This window comes from Furipterus horrens, unplaced genomic scaffold (genome assembly GCF_987537825.1).
Source record: "Furipterus horrens unplaced genomic scaffold, mFurHor1.1.pri manual_scaffold_9, whole genome shotgun sequence".
NCBI classification, from domain to species: Eukaryota; Metazoa; Chordata; class Mammalia; order Chiroptera; family Furipteridae; genus Furipterus; species Furipterus horrens.
Window position 1 is genome coordinate 49621678 of NW_028327179.1, and position 17651 is coordinate 49639328.

The 17651-nt window shown below is 36.9% G+C and overlaps 1 protein-coding gene across 3 annotated transcripts in view; it reads right to left on the reverse strand.

Annotated features, from left to right (window-relative positions):
* RELN (reelin) overlaps positions 1 to 17651 on the reverse strand; it is a 650203-nt gene that overhangs the window by 12727 nt on the left and 619825 nt on the right. For all 3 annotated transcript variants that reach the window (XM_090287313.1, XM_090287314.1, XM_090287312.1), the window contains exons 53-61: positions 14926 to 15103; positions 11946 to 12121; positions 11688 to 11794; positions 10206 to 10448; positions 9470 to 9645; positions 6071 to 6144; positions 4888 to 5049; positions 3983 to 4140; positions 1795 to 2014 (exon numbers count right to left, since the gene is read on the reverse strand). In XM_090287313.1, the coding sequence (XP_090143439.1) occupies positions 1795 to 2014; positions 3983 to 4140; positions 4888 to 5049; positions 6071 to 6144; positions 9470 to 9645; positions 10206 to 10448; positions 11688 to 11794; positions 11946 to 12121; positions 14926 to 15103 (1494 nt within the window). The remainder of the gene's footprint in view (positions 1 to 1794; positions 2015 to 3982; positions 4141 to 4887; positions 5050 to 6070; positions 6145 to 9469; positions 9646 to 10205; positions 10449 to 11687; positions 11795 to 11945; positions 12122 to 14925; positions 15104 to 17651) is intronic.

Sequence of the window (17651 nt, forward strand, 5' to 3'; positions counted from 1 at the left end):
TATTTTTGATTTTAGAGAGAGGGGAAGGGAGGGAGAAAGAGAGGGAGAGAAACATTGATGTGTGAGAGAAACATTGATTGGTTGCCAGGCATGTGCCCACACCAAGAATTGAACCGGTGACCTTTTGATTTGTAGGATGATGCCCAACCAACTGAACCACACCAGCTGGGGTGAAAAGGCTGGTTTTCTACACAAAGAAAATAATTATGACTTTCAAATATCTGTCCTCTTTTTCATGATGTTAGAAGTCTTGTTAGAATATTTCACCTGAAACACCTTCTATACTCTCAAAGGTATGAGCCAAACAGCAGCGGAGGACATGAGAGGACAAGAAATAAAACCACAATATTTATGCTACATAGTTTTTTACAAATATAGTAGCTCCAGGGTGAATAGCATCTACACAGGTGCTCCGAGGGATAAATCATCATGTCTATTTTAGAAAAGAATGTCTGTCTGGAGATCACAGCAGAGGGAAAACTGAATTAGACACGCAGGCTCCTGCCCTTTTTGATGTGCCCTTTTGCTTTTCACAGGTATCCTTGCCCATAGAAGACAGTTTTAAACATAGGAGATCTAGACCCAGTGATGAATAGAGTAATTCTATTTAGGGTAGGTGGTCAAATAAAGCACTAGACTTAAAAGTTGCAAGTGCATAAATTAATTTAAAACAAAGTTACTTGTACAATATGATGTGTAGTTGTTAACAAAGGAGCTAGTTGTCGCTCTATATGGGATCAAGGATAACTTCAAGTTGTCTCTAAGTACATCTTTTTGGTAGGAAAAAACGGGATGGAGGGACAGAACATCTTTTGACATCTCCATGGTTAGCATATAAAAATTAATTTTATTATACTTTGATTGTTCATCATATTGAAGGCCCCTAAACCTCCCTTTCTGCCTCTGAAAATAAATTAGTAATATTTTCCAAAGTGAAAAACCTCAAGAAAACATCTATATTTTTATTAACCAAATATCTAATTCTCAAATATACTTGTAGCTACTTAGCACTTTTCAGCATTCAGGCAATATTCTAATCCAGTACTTAGCAACGTTCAAAGAACCTTGGAATCAATTCTTGAGTTATACAGACAAAAAGCTGTGTTTGCACTGGCTAAGTAGCTGAGCCAGGAAGGGTGGGGACAGGGCCAGGTAGGAAATCCAACCCTCCTGGGATCTCTTTTTCTCTGTCACTTTTCTAGTCAATTTACAGTGCCTGCCCACTTTATTCTACATTAAGATGCAGCTCTTACAGCATGTGAATTTTTAAAGTTCTCATCCATCATCCATACTCCATTTCTATCTATTGTGACTACATATGCTGAATATAGATAAATGTTTGTGTGACTGCAAATCTACTTCTCATATACATTTACATTTATAGGCTCACAAATGGTCAACATTAAATAATCTATACAGATGATCCATAGTCAATTCCTTATTTTACTTAATTTTTTTCAACTTTATTGAGATATAATTGACATAAAACATTGTGAAAGTTTAAGGTGTACAATGTGTTGATTTGACATACTTATCAATTTTTTATATTTGGTCATTTCTCTAGGTTTATGCCTATGTGTGTATGTGTGAAGAAATGTGATAAATTAAAGCAAAGCATAATTCTGAGTTGTGAAAACATACTGCTTCCTCATACCAAATTCAAATGACACTTAGGTTTCCACTGCTTAGTGACACCTATGCCCTAAAGTTCATGATCATATCTGACAGAGAGTGGACAATGAACAGTTTTGCGACTGCTTCTATGTGTGAACTATACCACAGGAATTGTGTTACCTTGCGCGAGTGAGATCCAGAGGTTTGGTGGCTGCTTGCCTTATCTGACAGCCATTGAAATAGAGCGAGTCTCCGTGTGCATAGGGCACCAGCTGCCCACAGCCACTTCCTATCACTCCGCCTTGGATGGTCTCCCAGTTTGCCTCAGTGACTCTTGCTGACTCAAAATTATCCTTAATATAACTGGGAAGGTCATGACTGAAAACAGAGCAATCATCACCTAAAGGGAAGGAAATAACTGCACAGATTAGCTGCAACAAGCAGAACCATCAAGCAGAATCATTAAGAGCAAGCATTCAATTTCAGATTTAATCCATTGTTGTTACTATAAGAATGACAAAATAACCAAGCAGGTATAGACTCCCTGAAATAAATGTTTCTCTTTATTTTAGCAATTATTGGCTAACATTGTTGAAATAAATCCCATTATCTCTGAGTCAGTGTTTACTAAAAAATGTAGTTGCTAAACACTTCTTGCTCATGTATACCTATTATTTAAATACCACAGCATCTGGTCAGGACTTCATGTTTACCAATGATAGGTCTCAGTAGGAAGCTCTCACCCTGGCATGAGAGGCCAACCTAATTTCTTTCCCCATAGCATGACTTTGTAGCAGAAAATAAGACAAATCATGTTTTTGTTCTTCTAGTTCTATACTTGAGGATTCTTGAGAGCAGAGTCTGTATTTTATTCATTATTGGATTCTAACACCTAGCACAATACTTAGTAGGTATAAGATATTCAATAATGAAGCTGCGATAAATAAATGCATAATAAATAAACTGGAAATGTCTCTCAGAGACCAGTGGGCTGAAATACTAACATTTAAATAAGGTGCTACATTAGCAAATGTGTGTGTGCTTGTGTTTTTCCTTGATCTGAACAGCCCAACTTTCCTAAATGTCCACAATAGTTTAAAATCAAAAGGTTATAGAGCTCTGTTGGAGCAGGGGATAGGGAAAATTCCAGACATCTAGGACTCCTTGTGAGACAGCTGATTTGTTCATTTGCCTAAGTATCAAATTCTCCAGCTAATACACAGACAGACCCAGCCAGTCTCAGTGGTAATGAAACCAGGGGAAAATATGACCATTAAGTAATTTCTAATATCAGAGATATGCAGCAGTCTACATTAATCACACTCATTTCATTTGCAGGCAAGGAAATAGCATCAACCAAGAAATTTTACTCTGGAATTCAAAACTATGGCTTCTTTCATTTTATACTTGGGAAGTTGCATAATTCTGGTACCCTTTGGATAAATCAGAGCTGTGAGAGACAGCAAGGCTGACTGGAAAGAACAACCTGAGCACCAGTCTTCATTCTGACACTTACTGTCTCTGCAACTTTATGCAAGCTACTTAACCTCCCTGCCTCAGTTTCTTTACCTGTAAAGTGGGAATAATTATATTAGCTAATTTATTGGAATACCATAAACACTGAACAGACTGCTGAATGATTGCTGCACACTGTGTAAATAGTAAAGCATAAGATAATGTAAGAATTCATTCAAAATATAATGGTAATTATGTAAAGTGAACTTTGTAACGATAGAGGCAAAAGCCTGTTAGAAACATTACATTGGAGGAAAGCAGGGCTGTGGGCCTCCTAAAAGGCTGACAGAAAATTTTCTATATCAGGACTTGGTAGATTCTCTGACCCAACCATACACAGCTCCTAGAAACCCAAGCAGTAAAAACGTTTTTTTTGAGTTATGAAGGTCTTCTTTTTTTTCTTTCGTCTTTTTTCTTTTTGGTGATGGAGTGACTTGGGAAACAGAACATCTTGAATTGTCAGCTACATCTTGGGAGGGCAGTGGCAGCTGCTGTTGGGAGAGGCTATGAGAAAAAAGGCATATTGGCAGCTAGGCCAGGGAGGAGCAAAGCCCAGAAGTGGAAGTGAAGTGTAGGGGTGAGGGCAGGGAGTTATATGGAAGATGGGGAATGTGAAGGACTATAGAATTCCGAAGTAGATAAAATCTGCATTAAAAAATACCTGAAGGAACATAGCATTAAACTGTCTTTGAAAATTCATCCCAAAGATAAATAACTTTGTGGTCAAAGAGTATGTCATTTATCCCAAATTCCTCAAGCTGGAGTTTCTATCCACTGCCTAGTGGCCTTTGCATTCGTGTTCAGGAGAACCTTATATTCTCCTGCATTAGCAACAGCATTCTGGAATCCAGACCTTGGAAACTCTCATCGCAGATGCAGACAGCGCCGGTGGTGCAGTATCCGTGCCCGCTGCAGAGCTTGGGGCAAGCCTCCCCGATGTACACGTGGTCAATTGCCCAGCTTTGCTTCTCAGGCTCTTCCCCCTTCTGGATCCAGCGGAACTGTGTTGCACTGAAAGTCCCATAGAAAACAAGAGGGATTCAGTAGGCTGTTATTTCCCATGGCTGTCTCCAGCCTCTAGCCCTGAGAATGGGGCCTATTTCTGAGAAAAGGGCTTCCCGAACTTCTCCCTCAAGCACTGACCAGCAGAGGAGACTGAATGTATACTCCTTAGACTTGGGAGTACACCTCAAAATGCTATTCTGGAAGCTTGTGCCTTCCCCAAACATTTTATGTGATTTCCTATTTTGTTCCATAATTAATCCGTGCCTATTTTTCTTACAGAGATGTACCATTTTCTAAATCTTTGAGTGAAATGAATGCTGTCCTAGGAAGATTGCACTCCATTATGTTTACCCTGCATCTTTTCATAACCTGACCAATGCTGCACACACCAGAGGGTATTTGTATCTGGAATGAGTGCAGCCTTTGGGAACGGGGCCAGTTCCAGGTCTTCAGGGATCTGTGATTTGGGGCTTGTAATTGAGTTTGGCATGTGCTGTGGTATTCAGTCAAAAGAAAATTTGAGATCTGTGAGTCATTTACAAACATGACCCAAATTTCTTCCTATTTCTTCTGGAGACATGGAATTGCCCTTTTGGGGCCTAGGATGATGAGAGGAGGAACAGAAGAGGGGACAGGGTACTAAGGCTGCAAAAAAACCTCCAAACTCATTTTATCAATTATCTCAGCTCACTGTGTGAGCTCTGTAGAGACTGCCAGAAAATTCTTCGAAGTTTACCTCAGTATGCAACCCACCTGGAGGAGACATGGTCAGGCAGCTGAAAGGTGATTCTCTTCCAGCTCGAGCTGTTGACAGCATTGTAGATGGTGGCTTCATGGAACTGGAAGGGGGAACAGCCGATGCTGTTCGAAGAGGAGGGAAGGCACTGGCTCTGAACAAGCTGCCAGGAATCAGACCTTCAGAAACCAAAGAGGTTATATTAGACAACTGTTAAGATAAATATATGACCTGTCTAATGTGAACATAATGCTTTAGGTTTGGGCTAAATAAAGATATTTTAATGTGATTTTCATATTTCTTATACATATTTATAATTACAGACAATAGAAAACTTGAAAATAATTCCACACAGATATATTCTAATTCATTACAAGTACATGAATATATTCACAGACAATAGAATAAAATAATAGTATTCATGGTACTGCATTCTAATGGCTTTCTCCCACTGATACTGTTACCAGAAATATACCTGGGGATGATTGACAAAATTCTCTGTCTTACCAAATTTAACTCATTTCAAACTTAATTCATTTCTAAAATTGGTGGTGGGAGACAGGTCTATCAACACCCTAAGAAAGTAAGTGCACTGTGTCATACTTTATTTGATACAGCCATTACGCTTTTGGAGATGTAACCCCTGTTGAAGCATATTCAGATCTTTCATTCATGGACTTTAATTTTTGTTAAGATTGTTTGAAAATGAGTAATATGAATAAAAGCGAGTTCTACTTTGGGAAAAATGTAGTGTCTTATTTTAAAATGTCAAGTTTTTATGAAAATAGATTTTTCTTAGTTTGAAGAAAAAATTTGAAAATAAGATGTGTAAATTTTTATATGAATGAAATTTGTACATGTGAAATACACATGAACTGACACTTTAAAAAAATTCTCACCTCATAATATTTGTTATTATTGATTTTAGAGAGAGAGGAAGGGACAAACTGAGAGACAGAAACATCAATGTAAGAGAGAAACATTGATCGGTTGCTTCCTGTATGTGCCCTGACTGGGAATCAAATCTGGAACCTTTTGGTGTATGGGATAATGCTTCAACCAACTGAGCCACCCAGCCAGGGCTGAACTGATATTTTTAATACAAAATATTGTTCCTTTGTAAACAGTTGCCTTAAAAGTAGACAACCATTTGAATTCTGCATTCAGCTTTGGAGGAAATGTAAAAATTATTTCACGAACCTTGCATCCTTAGTGTACTCCAACATTACAGAATGAGGGTCACCACAAGACATGGCTTCACAACCAACTACAATCTAAAACAAACATAAACAATCAGTATGCATCAGGCAAGATTTAATATCTATCATTAATTAGAAATCCCATCTGTCCTCATCATGACTTTGATCAGTAGTCAAAAAATACTCATAGAAGTTTTTACAAAGCAGCCTCCAGACACCTAGAATATATTCTTTTTGACTTCAGCTGAAGATGTGTAATTTTGCATGAAGATGAGAATTAAGGTTAAAAAAGTACTATTGTTATTTACTTAATTAGTATAACATAATAATCATAAATTTGGAGAATGTAAATTAGCCTAAAGGAAAGTAACATTTGGAGAATTAATGGAAAGAAACTCAAAGTATTACTGGTTCAAAACATTTTCATTGCTAGCCTAATTCTTGATGCTACTATTTTTATTTGTAATTAAAAATAGCAATTTTTAATGACTTAATATCCATTCTTTGGGTTTTTCCATTTCCATATGAATAAAAGTTTTCCATATTATATGTGATTCATTATTTGAATAATCAACAATGCATGAATGCTATAAAAATTTAGTGATTCAAATTTAAGTCCTAATCATCTAATCAACAAGTCCTATTTCAGGTTTGATACTGGAGAAGGTTAGTGATAAAAATTTCAGGCTATACACTCATGAATAAAACAATTCTGGCTTCAGAGAGAGAATATAAAGCATGCTCTAATAATGGAAATATAAATCATAAAAAATTACAAATAAAATGCTGTGCTGCTTCATAAGAAGGAGAGATTGCATTTAAGAAGTGATAATTATGTGACATGATAGAGATGCTAACTATTGCTATAATGGCAATCATTTTACAGAATATAAATGTATCAAGTTATCATGTTATACAACTTAAATTTACATAATGCTATATGTCAAATATATTTTAACTTAAAAAATTCATCAAATAGCATGCATGTGAGTTGCCCTGAAGCATGGGAAGTGTGTGAGAGGTAGAGATAGGAAAAAAACATTTAGGTAGAAGGACTGAGTTTGGTAAACCGTGATGTGTAATCTAAGGTGTTTGGCCTTAATTTAGTAGGCAATGGGGAGTCATTAAAGATTATGAGCAGTGGAATGATAAGCTCAGAGCTGTGCTTTGTGAAGACCAACCTGACTTGCTGTTGAAGACAGGTGGGAGTAGGGAGAGATTAGGGGTGGAAAGACTAGCTAATGGACTATTGATTTATTAGGGGCAGAATGGAGGTGGTAATAGTGCAAACAGAGAAGATGGGATGGGTGCCAGGAACACTGAAAATCTGAATTAAAAGAATGCAGTGAATGATTAGATGTAAAAAGTAAAAAACCAGACTACTTTAAAATTTAAAGTTGGTGAATAGGTGAAAGGTAGTGCCATTAATAGAAACAGGAAAATCAGAAAGAGGAGTTGGTATGAGGAGGAAAGATATAAAGTTCACTGTTAGATATGTTGAGTTGAGATGCCAATAGGACAAAGGTGTGGAAATGTACACAGGCTGTTAAAATAGTGAATTAGTTGCAGTGATCAAGTCAAGGTTGGCTATGACAATTTGAGAGTTGGTCTTAAATATATGATACCTGAAGCCAGGGATGAATAAAATTCCTAATGGCAGAACGTCTACGGTGGGAGAAGAAAGCCGAGGAAAAGTACTGAGAAATGCTGACATTTAAGGGACTGAAGGAAGTGAAGGAGCCAAAGAGGAGGTAGAAGTAAATATAAAGATAAGAGGAGAACTGGCAAGAACCCAGAAGCCAAAGGGAAAGAGAATGTCACAGGCTTGAAAGGGCAAGGGCAACAGTGTCAAATGGTACATAGAGAAAAGGGAGGATGAGGAATGGATAAAAGTTATTGGATATAATAGTGTTTAGAAAGTCTATGGTGACTTTAAAAAATGCAGTTTTAGTGATACTTTATTAGATTTCTTGGGAGAAACTTCTTAAAACGTATTATTTGGTTATAGGAGAAGATGTCAGTCTCTGTTTTAAGCTTGATAGAGGCATCAAAAGAGGAGGCCCCAATCAACTTAATCAAATATGATGACTTTGATATGGGCCACAGCATGGGCATGGTAGAGGGATAGCCTTTACTGTTAAAGGATGTGGCATAGAATGATAGATGGTAGGATACTGCATATGACGTATGACCTTGAACATCTTTCATGACATTAAGTCGATCATAGTCCTGAGGGGCTGGTAGCATTTGGGGAGCTTGCTCACCCATCAGTCTCTGAAGGAAACTTTAACATAGAGCTGAAGAAAAAGAGTGAATACCTTTTTTCCAACAGATCTGAAGAGTTTTTCCATCTTTAAAACTGAAACTCCATACCCATTAAACAAGAACAACTCATTTCTCCTACCGACTGTCAATACATTTTTATTGCTGCTAATAAGGATTCTTACTATTAAGTGTCATTGTAGCACATCTGTTTAAATAAGGGCATTAGAACAACTGCTGTTTGTCTTTATAATGATCTAGTAATAAAGTGCATTTCTGTAATGGCCTTTCTTTTAGTGTTTTGTAATAATAAATACATCAATTGATAGTGCTTTATCTTTCTCTCTTACTGTTAATTAACTCCTATGACTTCCCTTACATCCTTCTATATGGATAAATATTCACTTAAAAGAGTACTTTTAAAATCTTTGAGGATTTGGGAGTTCCAACTGGGCTACAGGTTTGTGTTTGGAAGTCAGAGACAAAAGGAAAATGGAAAGACATAATATAAGAGGATAAACAAAGAAGCAAAGTGGCTTGATATATGACATAGGCATAGAATAAGAGAATAGGGGGTGAGATAGAGAGATGGACAGAGAAAGAGAGAGAGGCAGAGGCACCTATCTGAGCTTTTTTAAAAAAAATATTTATTTATTTATTTATTTATTAGAGAGGGAGGAAACGAGAGAGGGATAGAAACATCACTGTGTGGTTGCCTCTCACTTGCGCCCCCAACCGGGGACCTGACGTGCAACCTAGTCATGTGCCCTGACTGGGAATCGAACCAGTGACATTTGGCTCACAGGCCAACACTCAATCCACTGAGCCACAGCAGCCAGGCACCTATCTGAGCTTTGTATTCCAAGGCTTGAGAAAGTGAACCCCAGATTACATATCAGAGAATAAAAACACAGTTATATTTCTTGTTGTTTCAGTATAGTTATAGATTTTATATATGCTCAGATAATCCTATCTGATAAAGGCCTTTGTGAAAGATTACTTCTTTCACTCATAAGATTAAGCCTCTTATAATAAATGAAATCAAGCATTTCCTTATACTTGAACAAATAAGCATTCTCCCCACATCTCCTCGCTTAAACAATGTCATCCTCTGTTTGGAAGAGCCACTTCCCCTTACCTTAAATTGCATCATATACCCTGGCTGTATAATGAGTTCTCTGGAGGAAAGCACATTGTAGGTCTTGTCTTTCTTTTTATTTGGCCAGTAGAGGTGGAAGGATGGATTGCCACAGAATCCTGCTGTCCTTACTGCATTAGGGTAAAAACTCCAGTTTTCTTCATGGGAAGTGCCTTCTGTTTAGGTAAATTGGAAGTGATATGGTATGTTATTCTTTTGAACTGATTGGCTTATTGCTGAATTACTTGAATGCCTATGCTCTAACTTTCTGCTTATCCCTTAAGATTTATTCTTATTTTATTTAATTGGTATAAATATAAGTTCAAGATGAGAAATCAAATCTAGAAAGATTAAGTGCTAGTACTATAATTATTCCCCAACTTTTAAAATATAATTGCTAGTCTGTGTAATTTTCACCATTGCAAAATTATTCTTGATATGCTTTGAAACCAATGCAATGTATATCTCTGCAGTACAGAAATTCCTAAAGACACTAAGTTATTTGGGGGTATTGAAATTTTTAATTATATTTAGAGCTAGACATTTTGTCTTTAATAGGATTTATTAAATTCTCAGTTGACATTTCAACAAGCCACTAACTTTTAAGATTTATAAACCACTGGACAAAACAATGGGTAACATTTGTTGAGCACTGAATGTATGCTACACACTCTTCCAAAGGCATTTCAAGTAGTAATTCATCCATTGAAAGACTGTTCGATGTCTTGTTTCTTACCATCATCAAAAGTGTCAACCAGTTGACTGGGATTGATTTCTGCTCCGCCAATCAAAATGTTGTCCAGTGCCCACTGAGCACGCTCCACCCCGGAGACCACAAGTCCATTGCTGATCACAAAAGGCTGCCACCAGCGAAGCCGAGTTGTGTTGGTGAGGGCATCCTCAGGAAGAAGTATGTAATCATGTCTAACAGAAATGTATTTCTGATAATCCATCTCATGGAGCAAAGTCCAAGTAATTCCTATAATAATAAATAAATCAACATAGTAACATATCTGGGGAAAAAAACCCACAGCTCCTGCAAGCTTTTCCCCCACCAAAAAATCTTCAGCCAGACAATGAGAATTGATGTAACTGACTTTAATGTAAATGCTGAGCACTTATAAATATTGTTGCGAAATGAGGCTGATGTTATGAGGGGAAGGTTATTAAGAAATGCTTGGCCAAAAATAAAAACTCTAAATAAAAATTATATATTTTCTGCTGTTAAAATTTTGTTCTAGATTCTTACATGCAATATTTCTCATGAATATGAGAAACATCCACGTTTTTCTGTTTCTAGACAAGAACTGCTAGTATTTTAAGGTATAGCTATTATAATTCTATGCAATTTGTGATTCATTGAATTGATATGAAGTTTCCCTCTTAACAACTGATAAGACTGTAAGTGGGATGTTTAACTTACTTAAGGAAACACTGAAGAGGGTAAAATAGTTTAGTGCCATCTATTTACCTGCTAGTTATTAAGGATATCTATCTGCTAAAGCTGATTTTCTAAAGACCTCATGTGGTATTGCTTCTGCTTTCAGCTACTTCAAAATAATAAAACAGAATTTGGTGAAAACAGTGGATGACACCCTCACAAATTCAGACCAACTTCTTTCATAATTAGTAAAGTTTTCTTTAAGATTCGCTTAGCATTTATTACATGCTGTTCACATGAAAGCTTTTAAAAACATTTAAAAATGTTTTTAAAATTATATTTTACTTGGAAAAGTATACAAAAAATTAATAAAATTATCTTCAAATTGGATCATTTATAATCTAGCTTCAGTTAAGTATAGAGATTATTTTCTTTGTTCATAAACTTTGGAGCTTATTTAAACATCTTATTTTATTTTCCCTTAAATTTTAAAATTACAGTTGACATTCAATATTATATTAGTTTCAGGTATAAAGCACAGTTGTTAGACATTTATATAACTTATGAAGCGATCCCTTGATAAGTCTACCCCCGTGACACCATACAATTTTAAAAATAAGATTCCTCTCTTGTCCCTTTTTTTAAAAAAGATAGATTTTGCTAACACAGAAGTTACATGTATGGATGTGTAAGACAACTGAGACCCGCAACTTTCTCTTTGTAACTTTCACTATTTGCATTACAATGTCAACAAAACTTTGCAGGGACTCTTCTAAGGGGCACTGGATGGAATTTGGGAATCTGCTGCAAGGTACGGCTTTCACCCCTGAAACGTGCCTCCGTCGGTAGAGTAGTCCAACAGCACACCTTCCTTCCGGCAGATAGGCCGATGGCAGGAGGTCATGTTGTTCTCACTGCCGATGCGCCCCCAGTATTGCAGGAATCTGAATGCAAGCACATTATTGTCCATCAGAATAGTTATATAGAACAAGCAGTCTGTCTATTCAAGTCCTGGATAAAAACTTCTTCCACATGTGTTCCTTCCTTTGAGCCAATTTGCTAAATTGTGATGAAAATAACCCCAAATTGACTTACTTTGCCCCTCTGAGATCCAAATCTTGAGTGATAGCTTGTCTCACAGTGGATCCCCCAAAATAGAGTGCAGTGTCCTCAGCAAGAATCCCACACTCAGTACAAGTACTCCCACCTTCTAATGACATCCATAAATCAGGCTTGATCTCTTCACTGTCAAAGCGTTCCTTCAGAAAAGTCTAGAGGAAAAAAATAAGTGGCATGTGGTTAAAATAACAATTTCAGATAATGATTTCACATAATAAAAACTATGCATAAACATTACAGAATTACATCTTGAACTTTAAAAAATTAGAGCTGATTTTAAATGCCTTTCCAAAGGTATTTTGAAAAAGATAGCTTCACAATGTTCTTTTCCATCACTCAGTAAAGATCAAATAATGCTCAATAATTAGAATTTAAAGTTTAGAGAGACTCTTAAACCATTATAAGGTTGAGTAGGGAATATTCCTATTTGCAAAAAGTTACTTAAGCATATATATATAAGGTCTGTCTGGAATAAGTCCAGCCATTGTTAATATAACGAGAATGGTTTGTGTGACATTGATGTAATCTGGTAGACAAGGAGAGTGGACTGGAATGCACATGTCTGAACAATGATGACTTCATGTACTATGGGGGGCGGTAGACCCCATTGAGTGAGCATGTGTACTGTGAAGCTGTAGCATCCAAAATGACTGAGCAAGTAGAGCAACGAATCTGCATCAAATTTTGTTTTAAGCTTGGACATTCCTCCACAGAAGCTATTCAGATAATTCAGAAGGCCACAGCTATGGGCAACTGGTGATTGGCAACTTCATCATGACAACATGCCTGCTCATGCATCATGCCTTGTGATGAGTTTTTTTGCCAAACATCAAATCACCCAGGTGACTCTGCCCCCCTCCAGCCCATATTTGGTGCCCTGTGAGTTCCAGCTTTTCCCAAAACTAAAATCACTTTTGAAAGGGAAGAGATTTCAGGAAAATATGACAGGGCGGCTTATTGTAATTGAGAGAACTGTGTGAGGTCTCAAGGTGTCCACTTTGAAGGGGACTGAGGCATCATTGTCCTATGTACAATGTTTCTTGTATCTTGCATATTCTTCAATAAATGTCTCTCTTTCATAGTACATAGCTGGATACTTTCTCCAAAATTTGTACTCCCAAATTGTTTATTTATTTACATGGTATATAAAAGTACTATTATAATATATTACAATATTATGAAATGCACAAAAAATGAAAATTCAAAGAAATAAGATAAAGTATAACAGATGTGCTAGCACTTTTTCCATCAGGAGTGTGTGGCCCCACCTAAGAGACTGCTTTAGGCAACCATGACCCTCCAGTTTGCAGCACAGAGTGAACTTTGAATGTTTATGTGGTTAAGTAAGGATATTTGAAACCAAAGTTTTCCATATGAAATCAAAAGAACATCAACCTTAAAGACTTTTCATATATTTATCAGGGCCAAGGTTCAGGACAATGGGGAGAGAAGTAATCAAGATCTAGAATAAAATATTTTCCTTGGACCTCCAGTTTATCCTTTTAACTGAGAATAACCAAGAACCAGAAACAGTATATTTTCCAAAGAGAGCAGATAATTAAATATTAGGGTTCATTATAGCTACATTTTGTATAAAATTATTTAATCCCCTCATATCATAGCAAGATATTGATTATTCATTTTTCCCATAGTATATTAATTTTTTTCAGTACAGTTTTGCATTAGGTTGAGGTACCCAATGTTTTTTAATGGTAGAACTATATCATAAAAATAATTTGTGAGAGTTATAATTAGAGTAATTATACAGAAAAACTATAAACTTTTTCACTTGAGAGTTATCTAGTTGCTACTTACTGTGTAGTTAAAATGATTAAATAGACCCTCTTCAAACTTAGAACATAACCATCTGTATGGTTAAAGATTTGTAGTCCTATGTGAGTCTCACCTTACCTCACTGATGTTAGCAAATAAATGCAGTTTTAAAAATGGAGGATTACATGTAAGAACACTAGAGTCAGAAGACATGGATCATTAACCATGTAAACTCTCATTTAAAAGACTTGAATAGGAGTCCATAATATAGATTTGTACAATTTCTAATTCAACTGACGAATGCTAAGGACATTGAATGTTGTGAAAGAAACTAGAATTTTTTTAGTTTACTCATTACTTGTGACTATGTTTCTTATATTATAATCTCATTTAATAACAAATAGACTAAAAGCTTCAGATGCAAGTGAGCATTGTGCTACTTTTTTTTTTTTTAATTTAGCAGTTCCCAAAATGTTGAAATGTTATGGAAAAAAATGAGAGCACATGTTTGCCCCTTATATGTCTGATTTCAATCATTGTGCATTTTTAGCTTAGACATTTTTCTGTCATTGGAATGAAAAATGTACTATATTTATTCACAGAAGTAGAATGCACATGTGGCAACTGTGTTGGGTAACTGTATGTGCTTTGCATATTAAATAACAATATAACAGGTAAAGTTCCCAAGAATGACCTTTCTATTCTTAATAGACAACCATATTTCAGCAGTTGTCAAATCAGAACTCTGAATTTTCTGAACAAAAATTCAGGTACTGTTTAGTATTTTTTGAAAAAAATTTTGTGGTAATGTTATTTGCTTTATTTAGTAACAACAGTCTTCTCCTTCAACATTACATCTCCTGAAAAAGCAATGTTAAGAGTGCTTAAAACTGACTTTAAATAAAGAGTCTGCTAAAAAAAAACAACCCCAAAACAGAGTATTTCTGGTCTTTATACAGTCTGGTGTATTTGTAAATTAGGTAAATTGTACTAGAACTTGATCCTAATACACTTGTATTTAAGGAAACTAAGATACACATGTCTTGGTTTCCATCCAAAGGATTTATTTATTTGGGGACTCCAAAGAACACTGTTATAAATTCTTAGTCTCACACTTAAGTTGGTTCTTAAGACAGGACCTAGCATGTGAGTAAATGCTCTCTGTCAGGGCCTTTAACATTACCTTTAGAGCGCGAGTCAGGTAGCAGTTGGGCCCAAAGTATCCCGGATCACAGATGCACTGTTCCTTTAAGCAATCTCCATGGCCTCTGCAGTTGTCCAAGCATCCAGGGCCCAGGTAGAAATTATCGATTGCCCACTGCATGTCTGAGTACTTCTGATAGAACCTAAACCTTACTGGACTGTTAGCAACACAAAAGCAAAGGAGTGAAAAACAAAAGTTAACTTTGTTCACGTTCATTTTCCTGCATGTACATTCAATGTGCAAGAGAAAAAAACATTTAAGACGGTCTGAGAGGATGAAATGGATTAACAAAAAATGCTTTCTGACTACCATTATTTTTCTACTTCTAGTCATGGAACTTTAGAGCCAGTTTCATTTAAATTTTATATAATATGTGAGCAAACTTGTAGAACACAATGAAAACACAATGAAATCTCTATTTCAAACAATGAGAATATTTTAAAACCAAAATTATCATAAATCATGTTGCTTATAAACTGGAGTTCAGTGACTGCATTGCAATTTAGAATCATTAATTGCATTTCTGAAATTGTACAGAAGGGGAGTGAATCCATTGACAGAGCCTTGTCAGCATACACCCAGCCCTCAGGTGGTTGGGAAACAGAAACTTCTGAATTCCCCAAAGATAATCAATATTCTCAGAGTAACTATGCTAATTAGAAAACAAATTTGAAAGGGTTATATTAAAGGACAGTTTCCGGAGATTTTAATTTCATCATTGTTCTTCTCCGCCTTCTGGGGAAAATACAAACCCCATAATTAACCTTATATTAAAATACTCCACACCACGTTGGTGTAGAGCCCAAAGTGCACAAGGAACTTTATGGGGTGATAAAATGTTCTGTATCTTGTTTCATGTGGTGGTTACATGAATTACATAATGGTAAGAGTTCACTTCAGTAAACAATTAAGAAATGTGCATTTAACTGAATGCAAATTATACTTCACCATATAAAAGAAAAGAGAGCAGGAGAGGGAGAATGAAGCAAGGACATGGTGGTGGCTCCCCAGCATGCATTTTACCTCAGATGAATCATATGAGGTAATCATAATAATACAATTCCCTTAACTATTGACCGAGTCAGGAAAGGACATTCTTGAGTTAATTTGCACCAATGGGAGGTACGGAGGTGCTTGCGCTTGCTCTGTCTTTCTTTGAAAGAAAAGCAGCTCTTTCTCTCCTACTGAACATAGGTAAGAATGCATTCTGTGCCAGGTTTCTGAAAGTCATCAATGCTCAGGGGAACCAGCCTGAAGACTGAGTGTGGCCAAGGTGTGGACAGTGGAAAAAAGGGGTTAACAATGTCCTTGAAGACACTGTTGAGGTTATGAATCAACTAATCCAAGAACCATTTATTTTTGGATTTTTTCATTATAGATATCATACATTTAATTTTAAATTCAGCCAGTGTGAATTGGGTTTTTTCTTGCCTGCAGCTGAAAGCATCCTGATGTAGCTTCCTAGCATGTTGACAGACTAAGCCCTTCATATTTGTTCCAGAAAACTGTGAATGCTTATGTAGTAAATGATATCTATGGGACTCTGGAAAAGCTGTGTGTGAGCACCTTATTTAAAGGCTCTGTGTGTTCTGGTCATATATCCTAATTCTGTTTTAGCCACCCTCTGATTCATATGGTGGAGGTTCACTTATCATTTTCTTTAATGTATCTTTTCTCCTAATCCTACAGTTGAAGAGAAATCTTTTGGAATTGCCTTCAATTAACTCATCCATAGACTTTTCAGAATACATTTTAATCATCTTGGCTCAGTACTGCTCCAAACTAATTACTTTTCACTACAGATGTAGAACATCATCGGCAGCCGTCCGTCTCGAGAGACGATGGTGTAGCTTCTTAAGAGTCTATCTGCACCGCCGAGAATGGCTGTGCAGTCCGACTCGGGAGTGACACGGTATCTGTCTCCTCCCGTGTTGAATCGACATCTTACAATGATGCTGGAGTGTCCTCTCCAGTGAAGCTGAAGCTACAGAGCCTGGGCAGGGTGATATGGAGGGTCTGCTGTTGCCCATGCAGCAGACCCCCCCTCTCTTCACAGCTGAAGGGTCCAAGGGAAAGACGGAGTCAATACAGCTTGGCTTCAGGTGCGCCACAGGAGTTGCCGGTGTTGACTACAACGTCAAACCGCCTTAGGGACTCTGGCTCCGGATTTTCTGTCGGGGTTTACTCCCTTAGCCTTTCCCCTGAAGAGGTATGCCGCAAGGCAGCGGAGGTTTTTTGGAGTCAGAGTTTTCCTTCTCTGATGTGCCCTGACTGGAAGATCGAACCAGCGACACTTAGCTCGCAGGCCGACGCTCAATCCACTGAGCCAAACCAGCCAGGGTAAAATGCAGAACATAAGGCTTTGATAAGAGATAAATGAAACCTCAAACCATATTTGTACAAACAGTATGAAGAGTTAGGATTTGTATAAATAGCATGATGAGTTCAGATTTTACTCCTGGCTCTGTCTATCATGGATTGACAAGACCGTAATGTGAAAAGCATATGATGTGTGGTGGATCACAGTCTACAAGGCCCATAATGTAATATGCACCCTTTCATCTGGCTCCAAAGCCATCACTCTTGCTCTGTCCCCATTTGCAGATACTGAGGAATGGACATAAAACGGCCTGCCAAGGCCCATCTTGACAAGTCTGAGAATTACAACTTGAGGTTTCCTTGAGTTAACTCACCATGGAGGTCAC